This window comes from Pectinophora gossypiella, chromosome 27, assembly GCF_024362695.1.
Source record: "Pectinophora gossypiella chromosome 27, ilPecGoss1.1, whole genome shotgun sequence".
In the NCBI taxonomy this organism is placed as follows: domain Eukaryota; kingdom Metazoa; phylum Arthropoda; class Insecta; order Lepidoptera; family Gelechiidae; genus Pectinophora; species Pectinophora gossypiella.
In genome coordinates, this window is record NC_065430.1 from 4,415,025 (window position 1) to 4,442,099 (window position 27,075).

At 38.4% G+C, this 27,075-nt stretch overlaps 1 protein-coding gene across 2 annotated transcripts; it reads right to left on the reverse strand.

Annotated features, from left to right (window-relative positions):
* Window positions 1-9,192: 9,192 nt before the first annotated feature.
* On the reverse strand, window positions 9,193-21,307 carry LOC126378894 (uncharacterized). Of its 2 annotated transcripts, none has more exons than XM_050027391.1 (9): window positions 21,219-21,307; window positions 19,978-20,440; window positions 18,286-18,438; window positions 17,261-17,509; window positions 15,635-15,799; window positions 14,267-14,447; window positions 13,612-13,726; window positions 12,421-12,574; window positions 9,193-9,306 (listed from the first exon to the last, which is right to left on the reverse strand). In XM_050027391.1, exons 1-9 carry the CDS (start codon window positions 21,221-21,223, stop codon window positions 9,265-9,267), a joined length of 1,527 nt encoding a protein of 508 aa, XP_049883348.1. In that variant the 5' UTR covers window positions 21,224-21,307; the 3' UTR covers window positions 9,193-9,264. The 2 variants fall into 2 exon arrangements, 1 of the variants encoding a protein (XP_049883348.1); XR_007568153.1 differs by lacking the exon at window positions 9,193-9,306 and adding an exon at window positions 10,555-10,911 and having other exon boundaries at window positions 12,099-12,574.
* Between the last annotated feature and the right edge of the window lie 5,768 nt (window positions 21,308-27,075).

Sequence of the window (27,075 nt, forward strand, 5' to 3'; positions counted from 1 at the left end):
TCGGTATTAGAAGAACCAAATAATACCTGCATTGGGCTGGTTTTCCCTGCGCGAGTTGGAAGGTCAGACAGGCAGTCGCTTGTGTAAAAACCGGACCTGTAAAATCTTCAGGTTAGGTAAGCGGACCGTGTGAAAAACGGGATAATGCTGGGGTGATGATGATGATTAGTCGAACCGAATAATATTCGGTTAAATCGCTATTTAGCACATCTCAAAATTTACCATGTGGGTACATTCATGAGTAATAGCATGTACCCGCTTTAGAACCCTGTGGCACTATCATATTTGACATTCAATGAGACTTACGGTTTAATTTGTCAAAAAAGTTAATGTGACATGGTATCAAAGTGTATACATATTAGTATTCGTGACTGTACATACGGTGCTTATCCATGTATGGTCCATCATGTTAGAAAAGGCTCTATCCCTCTGTCGGATTTTACGACATGTCCGAGAATATAAACAGCTAAACGTGTTCTATCTCTTTTAATTCGCTCCTAATCCAGAGAAGCAATTCAAAGACAAATAAAATAAAAAAAAAGATTAAATATGGCAACAAATAATCTATCGGTATTATATGGCAATACTTTAATGATAAAATAACTGCAAGGTTTGGCTCCACACTGGAAACAGGACATTTCACCAACGACGGATGCATGGTATGTGTTTTTTTTTTAAATTTATTTTATGCACTAATATTTTCCTCCCCCTTGTAAATAGAATTTCAGATTTCAGCACTACCCTTGCATTTTGTTTTCTATGGTTGTTGTGGAATGGTATCACTTAAGATTTTTATTGAAAAAAAAAAACTTTTTAATGTTTGTTTCGCAAAGGCCATTGACTTATTGTGCCAATTTTATTTTTTTCTAAACAGGCGTTGGAAGAGGAGTTCGCAGCTCAACTAGAAGAGCAAGAGAGGCAAGCGGCCAACGCGCGCCTCCCCCCTCCGCCCCCCAGCACCATGCCTCAACACAGCTCAACATTACATTCTTCCCGAACTAGCCTAGCTTCCAGCCATTACGACTAACCTCAAAATCGACAGTGTGAACGGACCATTACTTCGTCAAGTTGGCAGCACTGACTGTCAAATTTGCCGCCAAAAATGAATTAACGTTTATGCAGCCTGTTATTAGGTGTTTTATAAGCTACAGTTTGTGAATGAAATTGAAGCAGAATTGCAGTGCCAAAATTATAAAAAAAAAATAAGGAATTAAATTGGCTTTTTAACTAGTGAATCTCATTCGTTAGATAGGAAAGTTGTGAGATAAAATTAAAGTTTTCTGTCTCGCTGCTCGTCTTTTGGCAGAGCGAGATGGCAACTTAGGGTAATGAGATCATATCTGAATTTGTGGAATTGACTAGTTAGGTAATAATGTGGTGCTCGGCTTTTGCACATGAGACTGGTCAATTGAACGAACGCCGCAACGGTGCTTTGGCTGCGTTGTCGATGCTAATAAACTTCCGGAAATACTTAAATTGGGTAGTTCATGAGGCAAAGATCATAATAAAATGCTAATTTGCAAATAGGAGCCAGTCTAACAAAAATAGGATCAGAAAACAACCTTACCTTAATTTTCTTTTTGACGTAATTACGAATTTGAAATAAGAATCACATAATGAGTTTTACAATGTTTGTTGGCCATAACAAACTCCATATATATATATATATATATATATATTTAAATTTTCTTAAAAAGTATCGTATTTAACTGGGTTGTCATCTGCTTTGGCCTAAAATGGATATTTAACCTGATTGAAAATTTAAAACAATGTTTGACTTAATCTGATATTAAAAACAAGACATGGCTAACGCCTATTTTGATCGTATATTTCGATGATTAAATTACTAAAGTCTAGGCTGTAAGGTCCTCAGATCTTTGCCTGCCTTAGATAAGGCGAATTAAAACATCGCAGCCTATTCGTAAGTCACAGATGACTGATTAAATACTTAAAATATTTAGGAGATAATGTTTATTAGCATCAAAACGCATCATGTTTAGGCTGTACGTAAACTAGCAAGGCGAATTGTAAGAAAAAAACGAATGTGTCAAAAATTGGCGCGAAAATCGAGTTTAGATGTGCTACGTTTAGAAACGCGCTAATTATACGCTTCGTAAGTCATGGAATTGTATAATATAATTGGAATCGGCCTAAAATTATTCCTTAGTGTTCCTAAGCAACGGACATTTTTGATAACTAACGCAAAATAATGTTTTGTATTTAAGCTAACGTTATGCTAGAGAAAAAATTACAGTAAGTTGATGTGTTACTGACAATGTGAATCAAAATGGCTGCCCGACTTGAATAAAAAAATATGCCTCGTATTATTACATACATTTAAAACATAAATAATATTCAGTACGCCTAGCCGTCTAGGTTAAACAGGCTAGAAGAATTTCGCATGGACAGGAGGGCCCGGTGGTGTAACGGTTAACATGCTCGTCAAGGCTTGACAAATTTTCTGATTTAATTTTCATTTGTAACTAGCTAGATATTTCTAGAATATTTTGTCGTTTTGAAAATATCCAGTTTGAACTTACGAAAGTTAGCGTCGTGCATAAATTTTAACTGGATATTCGCAGAAAGACAAACGATTCTAGGATATTTTTTGGGTTTACGGTAACGATGTTGGATTCGGGTAAATTTTAGAATATAGACTCGTGCAACCCATGTACCGGACTTGCACCAATGAGTTATTAATTTACCTTAAGTGCAGTTTTCACTAACACAGTTGCCTCGACCATTATAGACGGCGATACGGCTCACCTATCACGTTGGTCTAACAGAAAGCTCGGTGAGGCGCGGGCACTTAGTTCATCTTGCGATGGATGTACCTCTGACTACCCCATTTGGGATACAGTCGTGTGCTTGTGTTATGTTATACTCGTGTGTGGTGAAATTTGCAGCGTGGCGTATTTTTTTATCAACGTACAGCCATGTTAAGATGTAAATGTGTATTCCAGTAGATGTAATGAAATTAGTCGCGTTTAAGTTTTGATTGTATTGAGAGAAGTGTTATTTTTTTATTGTTAAATTGACGTTTTAAGTCGAATCTTTTCATCTCGTTAAATTTGCAACCGTTCATGTTTGATGAAAAAAAAAAATAGTACTAGAAGCGACAAGGGTCTGAGCACGCGGCCATTAAAACCAACGCCGCGTCTGATGACGCCATTTTTGACAGTTGTTGTAAGTGGAGAATGTATGGTATGTCATCTAAAGAGGGAGTATCCAGGCCACGTTCCCTAAAAAAAATAGATGGCGCTGTATACCTTTACCGTGATAATCACCCATTTTTGAATGCTCGGGTAACATAATTATTCAAAAATATAGTGTAATGACAGTGGCATGTGGGTCGTTCTTCTTTTTTATCGACAATGATCTGTACTTAGTTCTGATAGGTTATATGTTTTAGAATTTTGTTTAATCTTTCCATTGTCCAAAAATATAGGTAATCTTATTATACTCAAAATACTAGCAAAATACTAATCGGTCCCTTGATTAGTTATTAACGTAGCTTGATCGTTTTTCACAAAATTATGTGACAGAGTGGTAAATTGAAATGCTGTCTCCGATGAAAAGGGCCACTCTGTCACAATATTTTTTGGAATGCGCCTGCAAAGAAAAGTATGTTACCAAGATAAAGAGAACCACTAAATAGTCCTCTACAGACACATTTTTATATGATGTTTTAAAATATTTATTGCCGTTATAATTTTAAACATGTTAAATCCGATAAATCGAGAAAATGTCTTTTTATTGTCGATAAAAAAGAAGAACGACCCATGTATAAAAATAATTGTTGCTGGATATTCGGATCAGGTGTAGAATTGTGTTGCTACCTATATTGCTTCTCTTTATTTTGATCAGAATAATAATGGGTGGAAGATGTGTTGTGCCTGGGTGTAATAACAAGAGTTATCATTTATACCCAAAAACAATGATAAAACTTATCCATGAAATTAGAAGATTAAACGAAGGCAGTATTGTACAGTGCTTTCTATGTTTTTGGGACAGTAGCCTGGAAAGTCCCTCAGTGAAACGCGATCCTTGTCAATAAATTTGTGGCGGGCTGAACTAAATATTAAAAATGTAGTTTGTCAGTTCTAAAAATAGCGCTAAGCAACGAAAAAGTACACGTAATAATCGCAATTTTAGTGTAACTTTTAGTAACGCTGTTAGTTTTCATGCGCTCAATACTTATTTTGTGTTTTACTAAAACTTTGCACTTAGATTATGTCGACGGCACGCTATGATGGCTGTTTTCACGTTCGTCCCGTTAAGTTTTGTATTATTTATTAACTACGTGGGTAGGTGAAACACGAGTGTAAAGTGGAAATGGGTCGGACACTTGGCTACTCGCGAGGATGGTCGGTGGTCAAATGCCGTCACAGAATGGTGGCTACGAGACGGGAAAAGGTCAGTGGGTAGACCGGCGGCCCAGTGGTCGGATATCGTTGCAACGGCGGGAAAGTTGTAGGTGAGGTTAGCGCAGGACCGGAAAGAGTGGTGCAAAACGGTGGGCTGATGCGGGCTGGTTTATGATGATGACTATGTTAAAGAAAAAAATATCTGTACTTTATTATATTCAACGTTCGTATTAATTTGTAACTATATTGACGGAGCGAATTGCTGTAATTTATTACGAAACGGCCATCATTTCGTGCGGGTAGTAAGTATCTGATGGGCAAAGTACCCGGTGTTTTGGATAAATTCACATTTATATCCATTTTTTGGTCCCAATTACATGATATTTATACATAGCTGGCGAGGAATCGTCTACTCCTTCTGGGATATAGGTCTGACGCTATGTTAAGTTTTTAACCTCCAATTTACCCGATTATTTATGGGATGTTTTTTGGGATTTTCTAAAGTACAGGGTAGGTTGCCCATCTACGTCTAAAGCGGATTTCCAAAATGGCGTCTTGGCGCCAAAAAAAATTAAAAGGCATTTACTTGTAACTTTTATCCTGACATATCAAAACTTAATAAATCATCTTAGTCATTGCGAGATTGTACTACTAATACTTACAAGGGCGGTTTTTCGACAACCGGAAGTCAATAACATTACCGTGAACGCAAAAAATATCCAAGAATCTTTTGTTTTTTTGCGAATATCCAGTCGCCAACTTACGTAAGTTCTAACTGGATATTCGCAAAAAGACAAAAGATTCTTGGATATTTCTGCGTTCACGGTAATGTTATTGACTTCCGGTTTTCGAAGACCTACCCACAAATAAAAGGGATGTATATTTTGTACAGTTAAACGCAAGTTAGTCAGTTTAGGAAATGACTGACATGTAGATAGGTAAGAAAAGTTATTTTTGATGTACAGTATTTTTTTTGTGTAACGTGTGCCTACTTAATTATTTATACTAAAAAAGACTTCAGTTTTTAAGGCCTTCAGGTCATAAGTGTTCTGTTGATTTGAGTCTATTGCAAAGATTAACTTAACATAAATCTCTCATGACAGACCTCAAACCCTGGTGTCAGAGTTATTGATATTATAGAGCCGCCAAAGTACCGTTTTTGTCGCAATTTTAAATGCTCATACATGGCAAGATATCGATAGAGTCACAACACTATCTACAGATACTATCGATAGAATGGATTTTAAATGATTATTGGAATTCGTAATTTTTAGTCAGTTAACTGTAGTTCAAAAAATATAGGATGATAGTTTTGACAGTTTTAATATGTCTTAATACGTATCTCAGTCTCGCGTTAGGCTGTATATTATATTTCTGTGCTATCGTCAAATTAAAACAACATAAGCTGACGACTACATTCTCAAATGGGCTAGTCAGAGGCACATCCATTGCAAAATGAACTGAAAATCAAATTAATCATCCTATATTTAATGAGCTGTAACAAGTAAGTCTGCTCTATTTTTTCCTAAAAAAGTAGCAAGGAGAATGTTAATGCTACACCGACAAGAGCGTGGCTCTTAAATTAGTGTTAACAAGTAATCTTTGCAGAGACTCGTTTATATTTTCGTCTGCCATAATTAATTTCTGTCTGTAAAACCAAAGAAGAAACAGCTCGAACAACAACACGCTGATACAGATGGTAATAATTTACTAAATTGACACCCGCATTTGAAGATGTTAACTCCAACCTTCCTCGACTCAGTCCCCAGTTGAGGCGACCTCAAGGTCTTCTTCGAACTCGGCTCAAAATCGGTATTCTTAAACAGCGCCTCAATCTCACCTCGAATTTACTCCAGTAAGGCATGACGTCATTATTTTCGTATTATTATGTTGGCACTATGATATGCTCGACTCCAGTGAGTAAAGTCCTCAAATCGAGGGCGTAAATGTCAACTTAAAATACCAAAATGCTCAGCTGAGGCCAAGTCCAGTGGAAGAGTCGAGTTAACATCTTAAAATACGCTTGCAAGTCGTGCATTGTCAATTTCCAAATGCAACTTCTTTTTCCTTAACAGCGACAAGAATCTTTTGGCACGTGGAAACTCCAGATTGGGCTGTGTGACTGTGTTCCATTGCATTCTCATCTGAGAAAATTAAAATACTTAGAACTAGTCTCGGAACCAGGCAAAAACCTCATTCGATGTACATTATTAGAGTGACATCTCACGTCTGTTTCGTACTCATACTTTCGGTGCGAAAGAGAAGTATCTCTTGTCTCCTTCGCGCTAGGTGATGTACTTATCTCTGCCCTGATGTCTTTGCAATAATGCTACGTTAAATAGGTTTTGGATTGCAACATTTCTTTTTTAAACTAATATCCATGTTGCCAATGCTAAAATATTTAAAAGAAAGTTTTTGGTTGAAACCTCATTTTTGACAGTTATAAATGGCGCCCTCTGTGAATGTCACGCGTCAGAAGATCATTGTCGACTCTATAATTTGTTTGTGTGAATTGTTGAAATGTAGTAATTTCTTTGGCATTTTTCTAGCTACAGTATTTTGCACGTTAGGAATACCTTTTTTATTAGAAATTGAAGCCAACACGTTTTAGTTTAGGGTGGTTCTTCGAATAAGCATTGCCGTAAACGCAAAAATATCCAGGAATCTTTTGTCGCAAATATCCAGTTAGTTTCAAATCCAAAAATATATTTATTCAGTAGGTAGTACATTACACTTTGAGTCGTTATTTTTTACATAACGAACATCTCATCCGCCTAATTCTACAGCAGCTTCTCACAACCTGTATAGCCGGGGAAAAGAAGCTGCAAGAAAAACCTCGGCACAGGGCCGCAGACGTTCTTTCACTTACCTTATAATAACTTTATTTTTTTTTACAAAGTTTCTGTTTAATTACTGTCATAATACTGTTCAAAGGTATATTTTATGTTAATTTGTTTAATTTTAGAAGTTCTAATTGGATATTCGCAAGGCAAAAGATTCTTGGATATTTTTTCGTACCTACACGGTAATGCGATTGACCATCGGTGTTCGAAGAAGTACCCTGTAATTTTCTTGTCTGAAGTTTTGTCTGAAGTTTAGACAAAATATGCGTTTCAGAAATTATCTACAAAGACATTTTCAATAATTCACCCAGGTGAACACACGAACCAAGATTATTTTTTAAAACCACAGTAAATAAAAAACAGTATTACATTTTTAATTTCTCTACTTTATACTTAATTAGTTTCATTTTCAAGTACAAAAAAGCATATATTTTCTTTTTACTTCACTGTTTTGTGTTACATATTTTATTGTATTTTTTTTTCATATCTTGGTGACTACGAAACAAATCTACTTACTTTTTTACTTATAAAATACTAATGGCCCCGATTCCTGCAGATACATCCTAATTTTATTTTAAGTTATACCTGTCATTTTCTTATCCGCCGAAAAGGAAAGGACGGATGATTGACAACTGTTAATTTTAGAATGAATGAGAGACTGATTAAATAACCCGGGCGAATAAAATAGGCATCTCACTGATAGGCAACCTGTCAGACGTGTGCTGTTAACTTAATTTCGTCGGGTTATTAGCCAATGTAAAATTTTGGGCGGGTTGTTTGAATTCCTGCCTAAAATTATATTTCGTCGCTTCATTCTTCAGATATAATATAAATCAATACAAGGTAGTCCCTTTAACCTACAGGCAACATCGAACCTTGTATTGATTTATATTATATCTTCGAATGAAGCGACTCATATAATAATGATCGAACTTCACTTAGAAGTTCGTTTGATCATCTATTGACGCGTGTTCCATAAATTTGATGCCTGTCGATTGCCCGTCCCTTTCCTTTTCGGCGGATAAGAAAATGACAGATATAACTTAAAATAAAATTAGATGGTGTGTATTGGAATCAACACCAATATTTGTAAATATTTATTAAAACAGTTCACTTATTAAAACAAACATTATTTTATGGAGATTACCGAAGTATTTGTAAATCAATGTTATTATAATTATTATTGGTTTAATAATATAATAAAATAACTGAACTAGCCATAGCAATTTTAAATGTTAATTTTGTCTATATGAAGTAAATTATTGTTACAATTTTTTTTTTCAAGATATAAAGAACTTACTTTGTATATATATGTGTTTTATTTACATTTCTATTTATATAGAAGTTATTCAAATATTGATGAATTTTACAAAATATATTGGAATCAGGTCGGAAACAAAAATTAATAAGATAACCTTAAATGGCAATTTCTTCCAGGCAAAGTTATGGTGCACCTCGTGATCAATAAAAAAGTCTTAGCTCTCATGTAGTGACTACGTACTTACATCAGTAAGTAGTAACCGAGACCAACGGCTTAACGTGCTTTCCGAAACACGGATCATCTTACTTTCGGACAATCACGTGATCAGTCTGTAATGTCCTAACCAAACTAGGGATCACAAAGCGAATTTTGTGATATGTCCCCACCGCTTAGTGTTCGACTTACGTAACCAAAAGAAATAGGTACGGTCACGAGCATTAATATGTATACACTTTGGTACCATGTCACATTAACTTTTTTGACAAATTGAACTGTAAGTCTCACTAAATGTCAAATATGTTAGTGCGACAGAGTCCTAAAGGGGGTACATTATATTGCTCATGACTGTACAATCAAAGAGCAAAAGTGCAGTCACTGAACCCAGCGCATTATTTGTAAACAGTGGTAAAATTATGAACCATTAGTTGTCATAATTATAAAATTTATGTTTCTGTAGATGTTTTTGGTCTATTACAGAAACTGTATCTAACCAGGTCTTAAGTACAACCAGTTAATTTATTACGCAAGTAACTGATTTTACTTTTGCAGCTTATCGTACATTTAATACGTAATATTAAGGCACCGTTTTATATGTGATCAAGAATTCAGGATATACCTGGAACAGAAAAAAAAAGTAATTATTATTTGTCGATGAACCCCTTACCGAGCCTGAGACTCGAGTTATTGAAATTAGTCGCAAATCCCCTTCCTTCAAGATGGCGGTATCATCCCCCTAGCATTATCCCGTTTCTCACAGGGTCCGCTTACCTAACCTGAAGATTTGACAGGTCCGGTTTTTTACAGAAGCGACTGCCTGTCTGACCTTCCAACCCGCGAAGGGAAAACCAGCCCAATACAGGTTAGGTCACATACCTCCGAAAGTGCATTGCAAGTTTCCTTAGGGTGTTTTCCTTCACAGCTAATGATTTATGATTCAAACGTGAATTCGAAAACAAATTCGACGATCATTGGTTTAGGCGTGTGCTGGATTCGAACTTGCGACTTCAAAGTGAGAGGCAATCGTTCTACCAACTGGGATACCATGGGTGTCGGTTCAGATCAGCCTGTAACAAAGGACAGTCTGTTCCAGCTCAAGCGCCTACGAGTATTTTAATAGCAAGCATTTTACGTTGCCCATGCTATAATAGTTTTGTCAGGCGTTTCATTTTTATTATGTTTGTGCAACTACCTCAATTTTTCTCTTACTTCATCACTTGGCCAAGCAAGACGCGTCCAACGGAAAAATTGTAAAATAAATCAAAATTAAAGTAAGTATACAAAATAACTGGATTTAACTCAACATCCCGTTATGTCTCAAGACACAGTCTCACAAAGTGATTACCACCATGTCCCCATCGGGAATCGAACCCGGTCGCAACAGCAACACATCTTTTAAATCAATGATGATGAAGTTGCGGCACGCTGGGCGGTGAAGATATGGTATCCCGACGTGCCGGCAGAGTAGGGGAGTGATCGGTGATAACGATGATAAATTAGAAGCAAGCAGGAATATATACAGTTTATTAAAAGCACTTCATGAACAGTATAGGAATATACATAGTTCACAATATACACACTTCACAAAAGAATCAAGAATTAGAGGGCACGGCCCTAAACAGTATAATATATTTGTGATGTTTTTATGAAGGTCAGGTATGCAGTGAGTCAGTGTAAAATGAAAGGAAATGCGGAATGGAATGAGAATTTCGTAATTTAAAATGATGAGGGTTAGAACGAAAGGCAGAGTGTGCAGAGTTTGTACTTTGCTACAAAGTCAGTTATCCTCACAATCGACAAAAGAAGATTAACCTTTGATCTGTGTGCGATAAGGATCCTGACTACCCCTCTAGTATGTGTATGATTAGGATCCTGACCCATAGGACTGGTACCTATTTTTACGTAATTATCCATTCTAATTCTATCGCAAAAGGTTTAATGTTGTGTTTTGAAGAAAATTTAATAAATGATCTATCATAGACAACCATCATTCGGATGAAATGTTCAATAGTTCCGCTAGAAAAATCGGTTGAAATTCCGTCTCGACCAGTGATACTTCAACTACTAAAAGTGATTACTAAAAGTGAAAAATAAGCTGAAAATTGTTAAAAAAAGATAAGTAATTGTTCAGTTTTATTATTTTATATTTAATGCAGTCTCAATTTTTATAAATTACAAGTTCTCAAAGTGATTCATTTACGAATTATATCAATTTAAAAGTAACCTCTCTCTCTCTCTATTTAAGAGCTGCGCTCTTGTCGGTGGAGTAACCGCAATTCCTCTCTTCTTCCCGCCAAAACCTTTGTGTGCGTTACCCCAGCAAGAAAGTATCTCCTAGAGTTATATGAGTAGAACGTATAGTTGGTGCCTTATCTGCTGTAAATGTGCCCCACATAAAAAATGTGTGCCCCCAATATAATCCAATAACAACTTTATTTTATTAGTTATTACTTTTCTACTTCAGTGTACTCAGGCACAACACGTGTGAACCGGTTAGTGAGTAAAGTAAAGAAGGTCCTCGTTAAGTATGAATCCGTCGCTTTTTAGTAGTCATTCAGATTTGGTCGGATAACCAGCCGTTGTTTACATATTTTGGTTTTTTGTTTATATTTACTTAATGCGTAACATTTGAAGCTCAATATTTTCACCATATATTTTTGACTAAAGGCACAAGATTTTGGTTTACACCTACACATCTGGGATTGTGCCAGTTCCTTGTATTTTGCCGTCAAAGTTATGACACCATCGTTTTTACTTTTAGCAAGATTATTCAAAAACGCATGCATGAACATTTTTGAAACTTTGTATGGTTATTATTAGCGTCAAGAAAGACCGAATACAGTTTTCAGCGAAGTTATGCCTTGTCTCATTTAGGCGCTGCGATGTTTTTTCGGGTTTTCATAAAACCGCGATAACTTGAAAACTATAAATATTTTCTAAAATCTAATTGGGGCACAAAGGGGCACACATTAAGAGCTACTCGCGTATGTTTATTCTACAGGGGCACATGCAATGGTTTTAGAGATATACTATTCATCAAAACGTTACTCCAGCAGGAAATGCAATATCTCGAAAATCTGAAGGGGCACAGATTTTATTTTTGGGGGCACATTTTGGCACACATATAAGCTATCTGGCCATGCACAGTTTTTCTCTCTCCGATCATTCGTTTAGAATTTTCCTGCTAGAAAAACGTTACCCCAGCAAGAATCGTTTTTTCGATTTTTTTTCGAAACGACAGGGGGCACACATTTTTTATGTGGGGCACATTTACAGCAGATAAGGCACCAACTATACGTTCTACTCATATAACTCTAGGAGATACTTTCTTGCTGGGGTAACGCACACAAAACCTTTACCTCCCGATACGACACGACCTGCACCTTCTCTTTTATTTGTTTCAAAAGTAACCTACAGATCTCAAATAACTTTTCGTGTTTTTCCTTGAGTTATTCTTAAGTTACGCCTTGTTTATATACCTCATATTTTATATTATTTTAAAGGAAATTTTATGGAGATTCTGAATATCAATTGCTTTGTATGAATAATTCATAAATATTGACCAAAACGTAAATTATCGAAACCATGACTAAAAAATGCACTCACACACGCGCAAGTAAAAATGGCCGACACTGTGTGGAAAGTGAAAAATAAGCTGAAAATTGTTAAAAAAGGTAAGTAAATGTTCAATTTTATTATTTTATATGTATTGTAGTGTCAATTTTTATTTCACCTGTTCGCCTCTATAGACGATGTTCTCGCTATACTTGAGCGAGCCGCCGACCACGCCCTCTACCGAGTGGTGGTATTTGGGCGCGTGCGGCAATTTGGTCGCCGTCGTGTACTGCATCACTTTGCCCAGAGCCACGCGACACAGGAGTATGTTTCTGGAAGATTCACATAACATATAATAAACACACATAAACAACAAACAAACATACATAACGGCCTCCGTGGTCCAGTGGTTGAGCGTTGGACTCACGATCCGGAGGTCCTGGGTTCGATTCCCAGTGGGGACATATCACAAAAATTACTTTGTGGTCCCTAGTTTGGTTAGGACATTACAGGCTGATCACCTGATTGTCCGAAAGTAAGACGATCCGTGCTTCGGAAGGCACGTTATGCCGTTGGTCCCGGTTACTACTTACTGTGTAAGTACGTAGTCGTTATAAATGAGTCATGTCAGGGGCCTTTGGCGGCTCAATAGTAACCCTGACACCAGGGTTGATGAGGTTAGTAATTCGCCTCAAAACCCACACGATAGAAGAAGAAGAAGAACATACATAAACTGGCTGTAGTAGCTGATAGGTGGGACAGCAGCTTTATATTTTATATATAAACTTTACAAAAATGGTTATTATAAAGTTAGTGATTATTTAGAAGATATAAATGCATGGGATTAACTGTCTGAGAACTGATATTAGGCAGCTAAATTACTCAATTGTATACCAATATTTTATGCTTATTTTTATTTTTTTTAAAGAACGTCTACAGCCCTGTGCCGAGGTTTTTCTTGCAGCTTCTTTCCCCGGCTATACAGGTTGTGAGAAGCTGCAGTAGTTTTAGGCGGATGAGACGTTCGTTATGTAAAATTGACGATTCAAGTGTAACTATGTTTAAGCATTTAAGCGTGTGCCATTATGGTGTTTTATAGTTTTCAAGTATTTTGTTTCTTGTATTTTAGGTTAGTAGATATGGATGTAAATTAGTCCGAAATAAAGTATATTTTATTTTCTTTTTATTTTATAAATAATAAATGTTTCTTTCTATATTATAACGGCCTCTGTGGTCCAGTCTTATCGCTATCGACCCACTAGAGTCGATTAATTCTATCAATTATTCTACAATTATGCGACTCTACAATAAGTCACGTCAAAAAAAAAAAATAAGTTTCGCTAAAAGAAAGAGACGTCGGTATACCTACCTCTCACACAGGTGACAGTTGGCGTTTTTATGGGCTGGACAGCCACCAAGGTAGACATACTGGTTGCTCTTTGATGAGTTGGTTGCGAAGTATAAACCAGCGCCGAACATGCCTCCTGCGGTAAACAAGTACATAACTACTGTTAGAGCGAAACTGAACAACCATGAAACACGCTGTAACCATAGAATAAGGAATAATACGTATAGAACGGCAACTCTCCGCTCCCCACCACCGGCTTAGCTCGGTTTACCTCACCCCCTCGGTCTTACATTAGTCTTCAACCGTATGGCGTCAGAAAAAATCTGATCCCTAGTGTGGTTAGAACATTACAGGCTGATCACCTGATTGTGCGAAAGTAAGATGATGTCGTTAAGCCGTTGTCCCGGTTACTATTAACTGATGTAAGTGAGTAATCGTTACATAAGTCATGTCAGGGGCCTTTGGTGGCTCAATCATAACCCTGACACCGGAGTTGATGAGGCTGGTATTCCACCTCACAACCCACACGATAAGAAGAAGACCATGGGCGGATCCAGCGGGGGTCATGGGGTCAATTCTCTACGGTGTTGGGTTGGCTGCGACCTGGTGACCTCCTGACATGAAAGCTCCACTCCTGATGATGACTTCTTTCCTGGCGCGTGTCTACTGTACGTACCAGGGTTAGCGAATCGCTCATCAAAGCCGGTCTTCAGCAGGTCCATGACCTTCGTGGAGCCGTGCCACAGGAGGCGTTCGTTGGCGTCTCCAGCCTCGTTCCTTGCCCTTCGATCCATGATTATCCACCGCCGATGGTCACAGTAGCGCTTCCAAAAACAAGGGTTCACTACCTTCTGGATCTGAAAATCAAATTATGCAGGGCGCTAGTGACATCTTAACAAAAATTTGAGGGATGATTCAGACCATGATTCTGAGTTGATATCAAGGGGAATTTTCCGTCGAAAGAATTAAAACAAAAACATGAATTTTGGGACGGAAAGTTCCACTTGATATTAACTCAGATTTTTTTTGACGTGACTTATTGGTCGGACAAATGGGGAGCGCTGAGAGGTCTGACCCGGTAAGTAAGCCCTGCAGGTGACACGTCGGGACGGGTGTTCACAAGAATCTTCTTCTATCGTGTGGGTTGTGAGGTGGATTACCAACCCCATCTACCCTGGTGTCAGGGTTACTATTGAACCGCCAAAGGCCCCTGACATGGCTCATGTAACGACTACTAACTGCATTAGTAAGTAGTACCAGGGACCAACGGCTTAACGACATCATCTTACTTTCGCACAATCAGGTGAACAGCCTGTAATGTCCTAACCACACTAGGGATCACAAAGTGATTTTCGTGATATGTCCCCACCGGGATTTGAACCCGGGATCGTGAGCCCAACGCTCAACCGCTCAACCACAGAGGCCGTTTAGTTAGGCCACAGGAATGGAGTGATACTATATACATACATAAATAGCCTGCATACGTCCCACTGCTGGGCACAGGCCTCCCCTCAGTCAACTGGAGGGGGTATGGAGCATACTCCACCACGCTGCTCCAATGCGGGTTGGTGGAAATGTTTTTTTACGGCTAATAGCCTGGACCAACGGCTTAACGTGCCCTCCGAAGCACGGAATCATCTTACTTTTTCGGACAATCGGGTGATTCAAGCCTGAAAAGTCCTTACCAAACAAAGGACAGTCTCACAAAGTGATTTCGACAATGTCCCCATCGGGAATCGAACCCGGACCTCCAGATCGTGAGCCTAACGCTCTAACCACTAGACCACGGAGGCTGTTCATCATCATCATTGGCCTTATACGTCTGTTTCAGACGATTTATGACGTCATTGCCTCGAAGAAATGCACTTTCTCTCATGGCTGTGCAAGGCTGACGTGAGCCGAGGTTCACGCCCAACTGGGCACCCTCAGGCCTGTTGTCTTAAACGTTGTACCGGGTGTCCCCATTTGTCCGGCCAAGTAGTTAATGCCATCTGCGGCAAATCTACAATAAGTCACGTCAAAAAAAAGCAAGGCTGTTACTAACCTTAATAATATTGTATTTGGAGAATTTCCCAATGTTGTGATCTGTTTTGGATTCGTCAAACTCTTTGGACACTATGTTGTACTCCCGGCGGCCCATACGCCCGTGTTTGTATAGAGTAATGAACTTGCTGTTGTTACCACATTTCCAACCAGTCCTGTCCGTTGCCTGGAAAGGACACACAAAGCTATGTTAACCTCGTAAAGCCGAGGTTTCCAGGCACAATAGTAAAACAATGGAGTTGGATTTTAAAAGGACTGTCGGCGTTACGACTTTAAACATTAAACATTGGTGCTAATTCTTGTAAATACCATCTACTTAATTTTATTTTAAGTTATATCTGTCATTTTCTTATCCGCCGAAAAGGAAAGGGACGGGTAATCGACAAGCATAAAATTTATGGAACACACATCAATTTTAAGCACATATCTAAAACAACCGTATAAAAATTTTACATTGGCCAATAATTCGGCAGAATTAAGTTGACAGCACACGTCAAACGGTTTGCATACCAGCGAGATACCTTTTCGATTCGCCCGGGTTATTCATTCATTTACCCATTCTTCCTAAAATTAAGAGCTGTCAATCATCCGTCCCTTTCCTTTTCGACGGATAAGAAAATGACGGCTGAAACTTAAAATAAAATTAGGAGGTGTCTGCAGGAATCGGGGCCACTGGCGGGTTAAAATTGCCACATCGAAGCAATTTATCTAAGAAAGCAATGTTGCAATTTGACATTTGCTCATATAAAAAGTAAAGTAAAGTAAGTGCGCAATGCAAACAGATGTCAAATAGCAACATTGATTTCGTCATAATAAGTAACTTTCCCCTAAAGGAGATAGGTACAGACTTTTACAGCATAGGTACTGAATTTAGTACAGTTTAGTTACATTTCTTTGGGATATTACTAATTACTCAACAATGAGTAATGTCGTGGTCAGATCTTAGAATTGGTCATTTCATGATGCGTTCGACCATTTCAAGAAATGGTCATAGTTCATGAAATAGCCAACTTAAGTTGACCACATCGTTGAAACGTCAACGTTTAATGATATTTCAATCAACGTTTGGCAATATCGTCAATGCAGGCGGTGTCCATGTTATGTTGTGTAATAAAAATGCGAATAGTCGATTAATTTCTTAGGTTCAAAATTATTCACCTAATTGATATGGAAAATTGTACAATTACATCGATTCATCGATTATAATATCAATGAAGTTTTAAATATAATCGACTCCAGCGCCACTACCGGTGGATAATGTTACTAATTTTACGATATGATTGCCAACGTTTGGCCATATCATGAAGTAATCATGCATTTGGTTGCTCATATCGTTAAACGTTTTGTGTTCATTGATTTGGTCAAACTACATCATGATGTGGCCAACAAGTGATATTCTTTCTCTCTATTTAAGAGCTGCGCTCTTGTCGGTGGAGTAATCGCCATTCCTCTCTTCTTCCCGCCAAAACCTTCACCTCCCGATACGACACGACCTAGGATAACATTTATGAAACAAATAAAAGAGAAGGTGTGATATTCTATTTCATGAAATATGACCGTTCCATGTAATGATCGAGCACGTCATGAAATGATCAATTCTAAGATCTGGCCACGTAATTATACATACAGGCGTCGTAAAGACGAAGCTCTTCCCAGTCGGGCAGATAATCCTGCTCATTCTTAAGATGCTTCTACGTGGTCTTCTGTGCGTCTTATGGTGACCAGGCCTGCGATGGTGACCATGCCTGCGATGGTGACCATGACCACCGTGTCTATGATGGTGACCATGATGTCGTCGGTGGTGGGTTTTGTGGATACCACCGTGATTGGTGATGGAGCGCTTGCCCCGGCTGTGGCCCTCTAGCGATTGGCCATCCTGCAGAAAAATAAAATATTAATGCCTTTTTCTATCGTGTGGGTTACGGCCTCCGTGGTCCAGTGGTTGAGCGTTCCGCTCACGATTCGGAGGTCCCGGGTTCTAATCCCGGTGGGGACAAATCACTTGGTGATCCCTAGTTTGGTTAGGACATTGCAGGCTGATCACTTGATTGTCCAGAATTAAGATGATCCGTGCGGAAAGCACGTTAAGCCGTTGGTTACTACTTACTGATGTAAGAACGTAGTATGTGTGTACGTAGGTTTTCGTTACGATGTCACTAACCTGTATATCCAGCTTAAGCTCCCTCAACCAAGTCTCTGCCGCATCCGTCACATCACAATGCAGCCCGGCTATGCCACCTGGGAACCGGTGCAGAGGGCACTCGTTCACTATGTGAGATAGGGTTTGATCCGGATGACCACATTCACTTTTTTTTTGACGTGACTTATTGTAGATTTGTCGCAGATGGCATTAACTACTTGACCGAACAAATGGGGAGCGCTGATGGCTCTCACCCGGTACAACGTTTAAGACAACAGGCCTGAAGGTGCCCAGTTGGGCGCGAATCTCGGCTCAGAGCGTCGTCTGAGAGGAAAAATGTTTGAATGAATTAATCGACCCTAGTGGGTCGAAAGCGGTAAGCGCTGATTGAGGGAAGTCGTCGACCACGCCGGCGGGGGTATCGGGGTCCTGAAGTGTTTGGTGTCGCGAGCTGATTGGCTGCCTCTATGGCTAGAGACCACATTCACAGTATGGCGACTTTCAATACAAACCCCATTATCACCCTCAAAGCTTTCTTCTTCTTCACTTCCTGCACCATCATAATTCTTCATCATGCCACCAAACGTCTCTAGCAGGGCTTCAAGATCTTTCTTATCAGCAGGTTTGTGGGTATTACCGTCCAGAGTGGGGTTTTCCTTCGATACCTGAAAAATAAAACATAATAAGTACCACGCGTAGTGTATTCACGTCAAAAAAAAGTGAATTCCCCGGAACGACACATCACTGGCAAACGTTGGCAATCATATCGTAAAATTAGTAATATTATCTACCGGTAGTGGCGTTGGTGTCGATTATTTAAAACTTGATTGATATTGTAATCGATGAATCGATGTAATTGTACAATTTTCTAGATCGATTATTCGCATCAGGAAAATTGGATCCTGTACCAGGTTCAAGATAAATTATGAAATTCTGATTGCTAAATAAAGGCAGATGTAAAACTAACGAAAAACATTTTCTGTTTTGTATTTAACTTACTTATTTATTAACTGACAATGCCGTAAGCTTGGCCAATTATTGGTCAGCAAAAATTTAGTATCGATCGCCATCGACTCGCAAAGAAGAAGATGAATTTTAATCAAGAAAACGTAATAATAAGTCCGACATTTTGTCACGTTTTTCTATGACGTCACAGTATGCTTTTTCATACAAATTCCATAGTGATTTCGTGTTTTGACGTTTAGTTAAAAGTAAGTGATTTGATTAGTTAGAAACTAGCCTATTGAGGGTAGTCTTAGTTTTTTTTTTATTATTTTTTGTTTTTGGGGGTGCTTTTTTATTTTGTCTGTCTGTGTCTGTGGTGTCCGGGAGTAATAAATGTTTCTTTCTTTCTTTTACAATATTTTTATTTTATCAGGGATTTGTCTCGCTAGTGCTTCCGTGTCGTTTATATTACTTATCTACTTATTTAAAAAATAACGTAAGTTCACGCTTATATTCCGAATTGGGCTAGACGCTACATCCATCGCAAGGAACTGAGTCACACACACAATTGTCAATGTGTAGTGTCTGTGTAAAACGAAGTGTTTTGTATGAAGTAACCGGGGTGTGGCTTTTGATGAGGAGGTTTCCGAGGGCCAAGTTCGACCCTGGAAAATACCTACACTACATATATTGCTGTCTTCGGCTTCATAATGTAAGTACCTAATTTCTATAAATATTTACAAATTTTGGGCTGGTTTTCCCTTCGCGGGTTGGAAGGTGAGACAGGCAGTCGCTTCTGTAATTAAACCGGACCTGTCAAAACCTTCAGGTTAGGTCAGCGGATCCTGTGAGAAACGGGATAATACTCATAATACTAGGGAGATGATGGCCCCGATTCCTGCAGACACCTCCTAATTTTATTTTAAGTTATATCCATTATTTTCTTACCCGAGAAACAAGTTACCGAAGGGACAAGTTAATTTAAAAATGAATTAAGGCATCTCGCTGGTATGCAATCCGTTTGACGTCCTATCTACTTAATTCTGTCGGATTATTGGCCGATGTAAAATTTTTAGACGGTTGTTTTAGATTTCTGCTTAAAATTGACGTGTATTCCATAAATTTTATGCCTGTCGATTACCCGTCCCTTTCCTTTTCGGCGGATAAGAAAATGACAGGTTAAAATAAAATTAGATGGCGTCTGCAGGAATTAGCACCGATGTCTTAAAAATTATATAATTTTAAAAATACCTAGGTACCTTATTATTCTTATTCTCCTTGATAAACTGTTGAATCTCCGGCGGGTAACCGTCAAAACCTTTATATTTGTCCCTCAATTCATCACCTTCATCATTTTCCTCACCGCTTTTCCCATCTTTATTGAAATCTTTTTCAGAATCACCTTTTTCATCATCATTAAAACCATTTTCATCATCGCTTACGTTATCTTCTATGTTTCTTTTTCTACGACTGTTGTATTTCTTTCCACGATAGCTTCTGCCACCATCGCTGTTCTTGTCACAACCATCACTTAAATCATCATCATCGTATCTGTCGCAGTCATCGTAATTTTTTAAATCATCGTTTCTCGCTTCATGCGCGCATTCGGAGCAGTCACTGTTGGTTTCCCAAGAGTCATCATCAGACCCTGACCAGTCGGTGCTATAATCAGTAAACGACCCGTCCACACTCTCACAATCGCCGCAGACACTGCACTTGTCCCTGTAAATAAAGATAAACATGGTGTTAGTGACATCGTAACGAATACTGAGGGGGATGATTCAGACCATGATTCTGAGTTGATATCACGTGGACATTTCCGTCGCTTAAGTATAGAATTAAAAATATGTAACTTAAAAAAAACTAAATAGAAATATGAATTTTGTGACGGAAAATTTTATATAAGGTTATTATCATAATTAAAACACATAATAATAATAATAATAAGTCGGGAGTGTCATATCCCTGATTTAAACGCGGTAAGAACCCGGAAAATTCCAGTTGATATTTACTCAGAATCATGGTCTGAATCATCCCCCTCAGTATTCGTTACGGTGTCACTAACACCCATACGCACTTTTATGGCTACTTATATGGTACTTGTAAGGGATGTTCAGCTCATTATTTCGAGTTAATATTAAGTGGAATTTTCCATCGCAATCAACAGAAAATAATTTAAAAAAAAAACACAAAAAATATGACTTTTGCGACAGAAAAGTCTACTTGATATTAACTCAGAATTATGGTCTGAATCAACCCCCTCAGTATTCGTTACGGTGTCACTAACGCCCTACATAGGTACTGTTGACGACAGGTCGACATGGCAATCGGGGCATGAGGTGAGCCGCGGAGGCGGGGTCGCCCCGCACACCCGCACAGTCCCCGCGGCGTCTTAGTCTTAGTGTCGCACGAGTCCGTATCGACCGCGTTTATCGATTATAATCTCGCTCACATAATTTATTACTATTGTGTTTTAAAAATGGCTACGACTATTACTTACGACATGATTTCCCCGCTTTTAACTTCACAATAATAATTCACTCGATGTTGTTCGTAGAAACGTGTAAACTCGTTTAAGGTAAAACCCGCACTAACATTTCAACAAAGTTGTCTCTTTAAATAATAAGTATAATATTATTATTAATCTTCACTCAGCTATATTAAGAATTATCATTTATACCTAATTATTTGTGAACTTATAACTTTACTAGTGAACCTCCTCACGACGCGATCGATTCATGCGATATTGATATAAGTAAGGACTTTCCAGTTCTAGCCATAGAGGCGGCCAATCAGCTCGCGACAAACACTTCAGAACCCCGATACCGACCCCGCCTGCGTGGTCGACGATTTCCCTCATTCAGCGCTTATCGCTATCGACCCACTAGGGTCGATTAATCTTTTCAAATATTCTTCCTCTCAGACGACGCCGTGAGCCGAGGTTCGCGCCCAACTGGGCACCCTCAGGCCTGTTGTCTTAAGAGTTGTACCGGGTGAGAGCCTTCAGCGCTCCCCATTTGTCCGGCCAAGTAGTTAATGCCTTCTGCGGCAAATCTACAAAAAAGACTTTCCAGTCTACGTTCTCAAAATAACATAGATGGCGTTGTCCAGATTTAACGTGATAATTGCCTATTTTTTTTTTATTTTTTTTTTTTATTTATTTATTAAGTACTTGATTATTCAATAAAATATAATGTAATGCACTCCGCGTGGTGGTTTAAGGCCCGATCTCCCTATCCATCCATAGGGAAGGCCCGTGCCCCAGCAGTGGGGACGTTAATGGGCTGATGATGATGATGTAATGCACTAAGACGACGTTCAAAAAGCGCTAACTTTGTAAGCCAATTTTGAAAAATAAATATTTTTGAATTTTGATTCGATCGATCCGTGAGGAAGGTGTTTTAATGATAAAAGTTGCGAATAAATAACCAGTGATATGCCGTCCCCGGGAATTTTCCCAAGGTGGGAATATTCCCGTTGTAACTTTAATAGGCACACGTTCAGCTGCTTCTCTTCCCGGGCATGTCGTAAAAACCGACAGATAACATGATGGACTAATGTTATGGGCGATAGGCTGATCCCTTATCACCATAAGGTTCATCATATCAATCTTTGGACTTCGTATCAACAGTGGCTGCAAGTTGTCTTTGATTACTTGTGGCTCTGCCCACCCCATTAGGGATTACGGGCGTGAGTTTATGTATGTGTATGTATGTAACTTTAATAGGACACTGATTGCTTTTCTTTTTCAAACTGTTCTTTCTTGAACAAGAAGCCTATCTCTACGCCTTTTTCCCACCGGGGTAAGCAGAGACTGTAATTCCATTTGCTTCGATCCTGACACACTTCTCTTGCTTGCTCCACATTCATCAATCGTTTCATACACGTATGTACAGTCATGAGCAATATAATGTACCCACTTTAGGACTCTGTCGCACTAACATATTTGACATTTAGTGAGACTTACAGTGCAATTTGTCAAAAAAGTTAATGAGACATGGTACCAAAGTGTATACATATTAATGCTCGTGACCGTACATAAGCTTTGCGCCTTTTTATTTTTCTGCCGGGAATATTAAAGTGGGAAGATTCTCGGGAATGCCTCATTACTGATAGTAGGTAATGTAATAACTAATAAGTAGCTTCGTAGGTACCTAATTAGCTTTTACAATAACGAGGACAAACGATTGAAAATACCAAAATATATCGACTAAAATTGGTTTAATCCGTCATGTAAAATCCCAGAATACCATTGATAAAACAATTTCCATACGGCCATTGACATACTATAAACAAATGGACACATAATCGCTAAGGATTTGAAAAAAAGCGTCCGAATTTTTTGGATACCTATTCGTTTGTTTCATACGAAGTCAATGCACACGGCCCTTTAGGGTTCCGCAACTAAAAATGGAAAACTGAACCCTTATAGAATCAATTGTATTTTTTTGCGACAAATTATAATCACGCTGTTCGACTTGTCATCGACACGAAATAATCATTATTATTATAGTTCCCTTAGATTATGGTTAGGTATATTTTTAGTAAATATGGATTAGGTATATTAATATAAATATGGAGTACGTATAGTATAGAGTATTTATATCATATTAACTTTAGTTTTACTTTTAGGTAAGTATATATTTATATTTTGTTGCACCATCCCGCATCCAAGTTGTTTGTAAATGTTTGTTTCCTTTTTTGGTGGTTGCCTGGAAGAAATTGCTTTAGAGCAATAAGGCCGCCATTCATGTGTTATGTTTAATTGTTGAAATTTAGTTCTGTGCAATAAAGTATATTTGTACTTATTGATTTTAAAGAAGAAGAATATATTAAGTAAGTAAGTACGTAGCTATAGTAACTGTAGTTGTGGTTTGGAAAATCGACCTTATCTGTGGTCGCTGTGGTATTTATAAGCTTCAATACGGTTCAAAACATTGACCCCGGGTTATGAGAAGTGTTGAAATATAGCTGGGTTTTACCATTCGCACAAAACATTCATACGTTATCAAACGTTGTCTGCTTGCCGGGAACTCCACGTATAGATGTAAAACATACATACATACATAAACTCACGCCCGTAATCCCAAATGGGGTGGGCAGAGCCACAAGTAATCAAAGACAACTTGCAGCCACTGTTGATACGATGTCGTAAGCTGGATATGATGAACCTTATGGTGATAGGGGATCAGCCTATCGCCCATAACATTAGTCCATCATGTTTGAGGACACAATCCCTCTGTCGGTTTTTACGACATGCCCGGGAAGACAAACAATCGATTAAAAACGTTTAAAACCAAATGTAGCCGTTTTGAACCCCAAATAAATCGTTTTTAACCGTTGAAAACTCGCCTACAACAATAAAAGAACTGTGTTTTAAACTTCATTACTTATGGGCAAGTTTTGGTCACTTGACGTCATGTTTCGTATTATAAGTTTATAGAATATCAATAGAAAGTACCTATAGAACTAAACACGCTTATTATTATCTATAACAGTATATTACTAGTGATGTTCCGAATATCCGTATTCATATCCGCGGATATCCTAGATAAAAGAAAAATCCGTATCCGTTACTTTTCACGCGGATCTTTTACGGATCTTTTTCAGGTGATTAAGTAGAATTATTAAATAAAAAGGCTATAAAATTCCATTGAAAATGTTTTTATTTCTTAAAAACATTTTGAATATGTTAAAATAAAATGTTTTCAAATATTTGGCACCTATATATTGCAAACATTTAGATAGATAGATCTTTATAATGAAAGCAAGATAAAATATCACTTTTATAACAATGAAATACATACATACATACATACATAAAATCACGCCCGTAATCCCTAGTGGGGTGGGCAGAGCCACAAGTAATCAAAGACAACTTGCAGCCACTGTTGATACGATGTCGTAAGCTGGATATGATGAACCTTATGGTGAACAATGAAATAACATAACATAAACTGCCAATATACGTCCCACTGCTGGGCACAGGCCTCCCCTCAATCAACCGAAGGGGGTATGGAGTATACTCCACCACGCTGCTCCACTACGGGTTGGTGGAGGTGTTTTTACGGCTAATAGCCGGGACCAACGGCTTAACGTGCCCTCCGAAGCACGGAATCATCTTACTTTTTCGGACAATCAGGTGATTCAAGCCTGAAAAGTCCTTACCAAACAAAGGACAGTCTCACAAAGTGATTTCGACAATGTCTCCATCGGGAATCGAACCCGAACCTCCAGATCGTGAGCCTAACGCTCTAACCACTAGACCACGGAGGCTGTTGAACAATGAAATAACTAAAACTTTAATCTTTTTGTTTAAGGAAATAAAGATCCGTATCCGTATCCGCAGATCTTTACACTAAATATCCGTATCCGCGGATATACATTTTTAACGATCCGGCACATCACTATTTATTACACATTCAAAAATTCTTTACACGGTTTATAGAAAATGTAAGTAGTTATAATTAAGAAAAACATAGGTCATCAACAGCAGCAGTTTTAAACCAATAAACCTCCTTACGTGCTTATCCAAAACTTCAGGTGCTGTCAGTCATCCGTCACTCAAACTTTGTCTCATCTGCGCTTGCTATATCACTTGGAGGCCAAAATTATCATGAAAAATTTTCGTACCAAACCCAAGGAGTCACTAACACTAACCCAGTGACAATGAACAATCCGTCGACCCAAGAAACGGGGACTAATATGGAAAACAGCGTCGTTACTGTACTAAACAACTCCATGCCACCAGACATAGCTGAAAAGTACCAGAGATGTTGCGTTTTGAATATAATACAACACATAGATATTTACGGGAAGTTTCGTTCAAATTTCGTCGTCCAGAACCGAGCGCAGCGGTCCAAAAACGACGTAATATCCTACAGTTCCATTTCTTCATCTGGGAGGACTTTCAACGACCCTTCAGCTGACTCCAAAGAGGCGACGGAAAGGAAGTTGAGCAGGCTATCTGTTACGACAAAAGTCTCAGGCTTGTGGCCAGGGCATGATATCCTTTCGAAGAAGGCGAAGAGGATTAAGAATTCGCGGTGCAAAAGCAATTGTGTGTTCGGAGCTGTTGTGCCAAGATTATAAGGAGTATCACGCCTATGTATCGAGGGCTATGCTCATAACGACATATACATAGACTATACAGTGTTAGTGACATTGTAACGAAAACTTTGAGGTATGATTCAGACCATGATTCTAATTTGATATCAAGTGGAATTTTCCGTCGCAAAAGTCTCTCTCTCTCTCTCTATTTAAGAGCTGCGCTCTTGTCGGTGGAGTAATTCGCCATTCCTCTCTTCTTCCCGCCAAAACCTTCACCTCCCGATACGACACGACCTGCACCTTCTCTTTTATTTGTTTCATAAATGTTATCCTAGGTCTACCCCTTCCTCTCTTCGTTTCTGTTGTTCTGTTTGTTATAAATGAATCGTGTCGTATCAGGTGGCCAATCATATTTCCTCTCCGGTTCTCTAGTCTTCAATATGGTTCTATTTTCTTCAACTCTTTCCAGCACTTTTTTTTGTCGCAAAAGTATGGAACTGGAGATAATTAAAAAACACACAAAAAATTTCATGATTTTTTCGTCAGGAATTTCCACTTGATACCAACTCAGAATCAAGGTCTGAATCATCCCCCGTAGTAGTAGTATTCGTTACAGTGTCACTAACAGCCATACCTACTTGTATGGCTACCTGTATGGACTTGCACGGGGTGTTAGTGACATCGTAACGAATACTGAGAGAGATGATTCAGCTCATTATACTGAGTTAATATCAAGTGGAATTTTCCACCGCAAAAGTATAAAACTAGTAGACGGAAAATTCCATTTGGTATTAACTCAAAATCATGGTCTGAATCATCCCCCATAATATTCGTTACGAAGTTCCACTGCTGGGGACACGCCTTCCTTCAATCAGCCGGAGGGGGTATGGAGCATACTCCACCACGCTGCTCCACTGCGAATGCACTAATAAATTATTAACTTACCTTGCTCATCTCTGTAACAAGACCCATACACCTATTTTGACGATTTTACCCTTTAGTTAAAAATATAAAAATCTAGTCGGAAAAATAATGTCATTTATTTTACCTTCTATCGTGTGGGTTGTGAGGTGAACGACCAACCTCATCAACCCTGGTGTTAGGTTATTATTGTCTCGCTATTGTCGTTATGTACAGTCATGAGCAATATAATGTACCCACTTTAGGACTCTGTCGCACTAACATAGTGAGACTTACAGTTCAATTTGTCAAAAAAGTTAATGTGACATGGTACCAAAGTGTATACATATCAATGCTCGTGACCGTACACATTTAAATACGCCTTAAAAACGAAATAAAAACGATGG

What these genes read in the sequence shown, in the direction of transcription:
- LOC126378894 (XM_050027391.1), bottom strand. An exon ending in AGGAGAATAAGAATAATAAG is followed by an intron (nt 18,439 to 19,977) that starts GTACCTAGGTAT and finishes TTTATTTTTCAG; the next exon opens with GTATCGAAGGAAAACCCCAC. An exon ending in TGAGCGATTCGCTAACCCTG is followed by an intron (nt 13,727 to 14,266) that starts GTACGTACAGTA and finishes TGTTTACCGCAG; the next exon opens with GAGGCATGTTCGGCGCTGGT.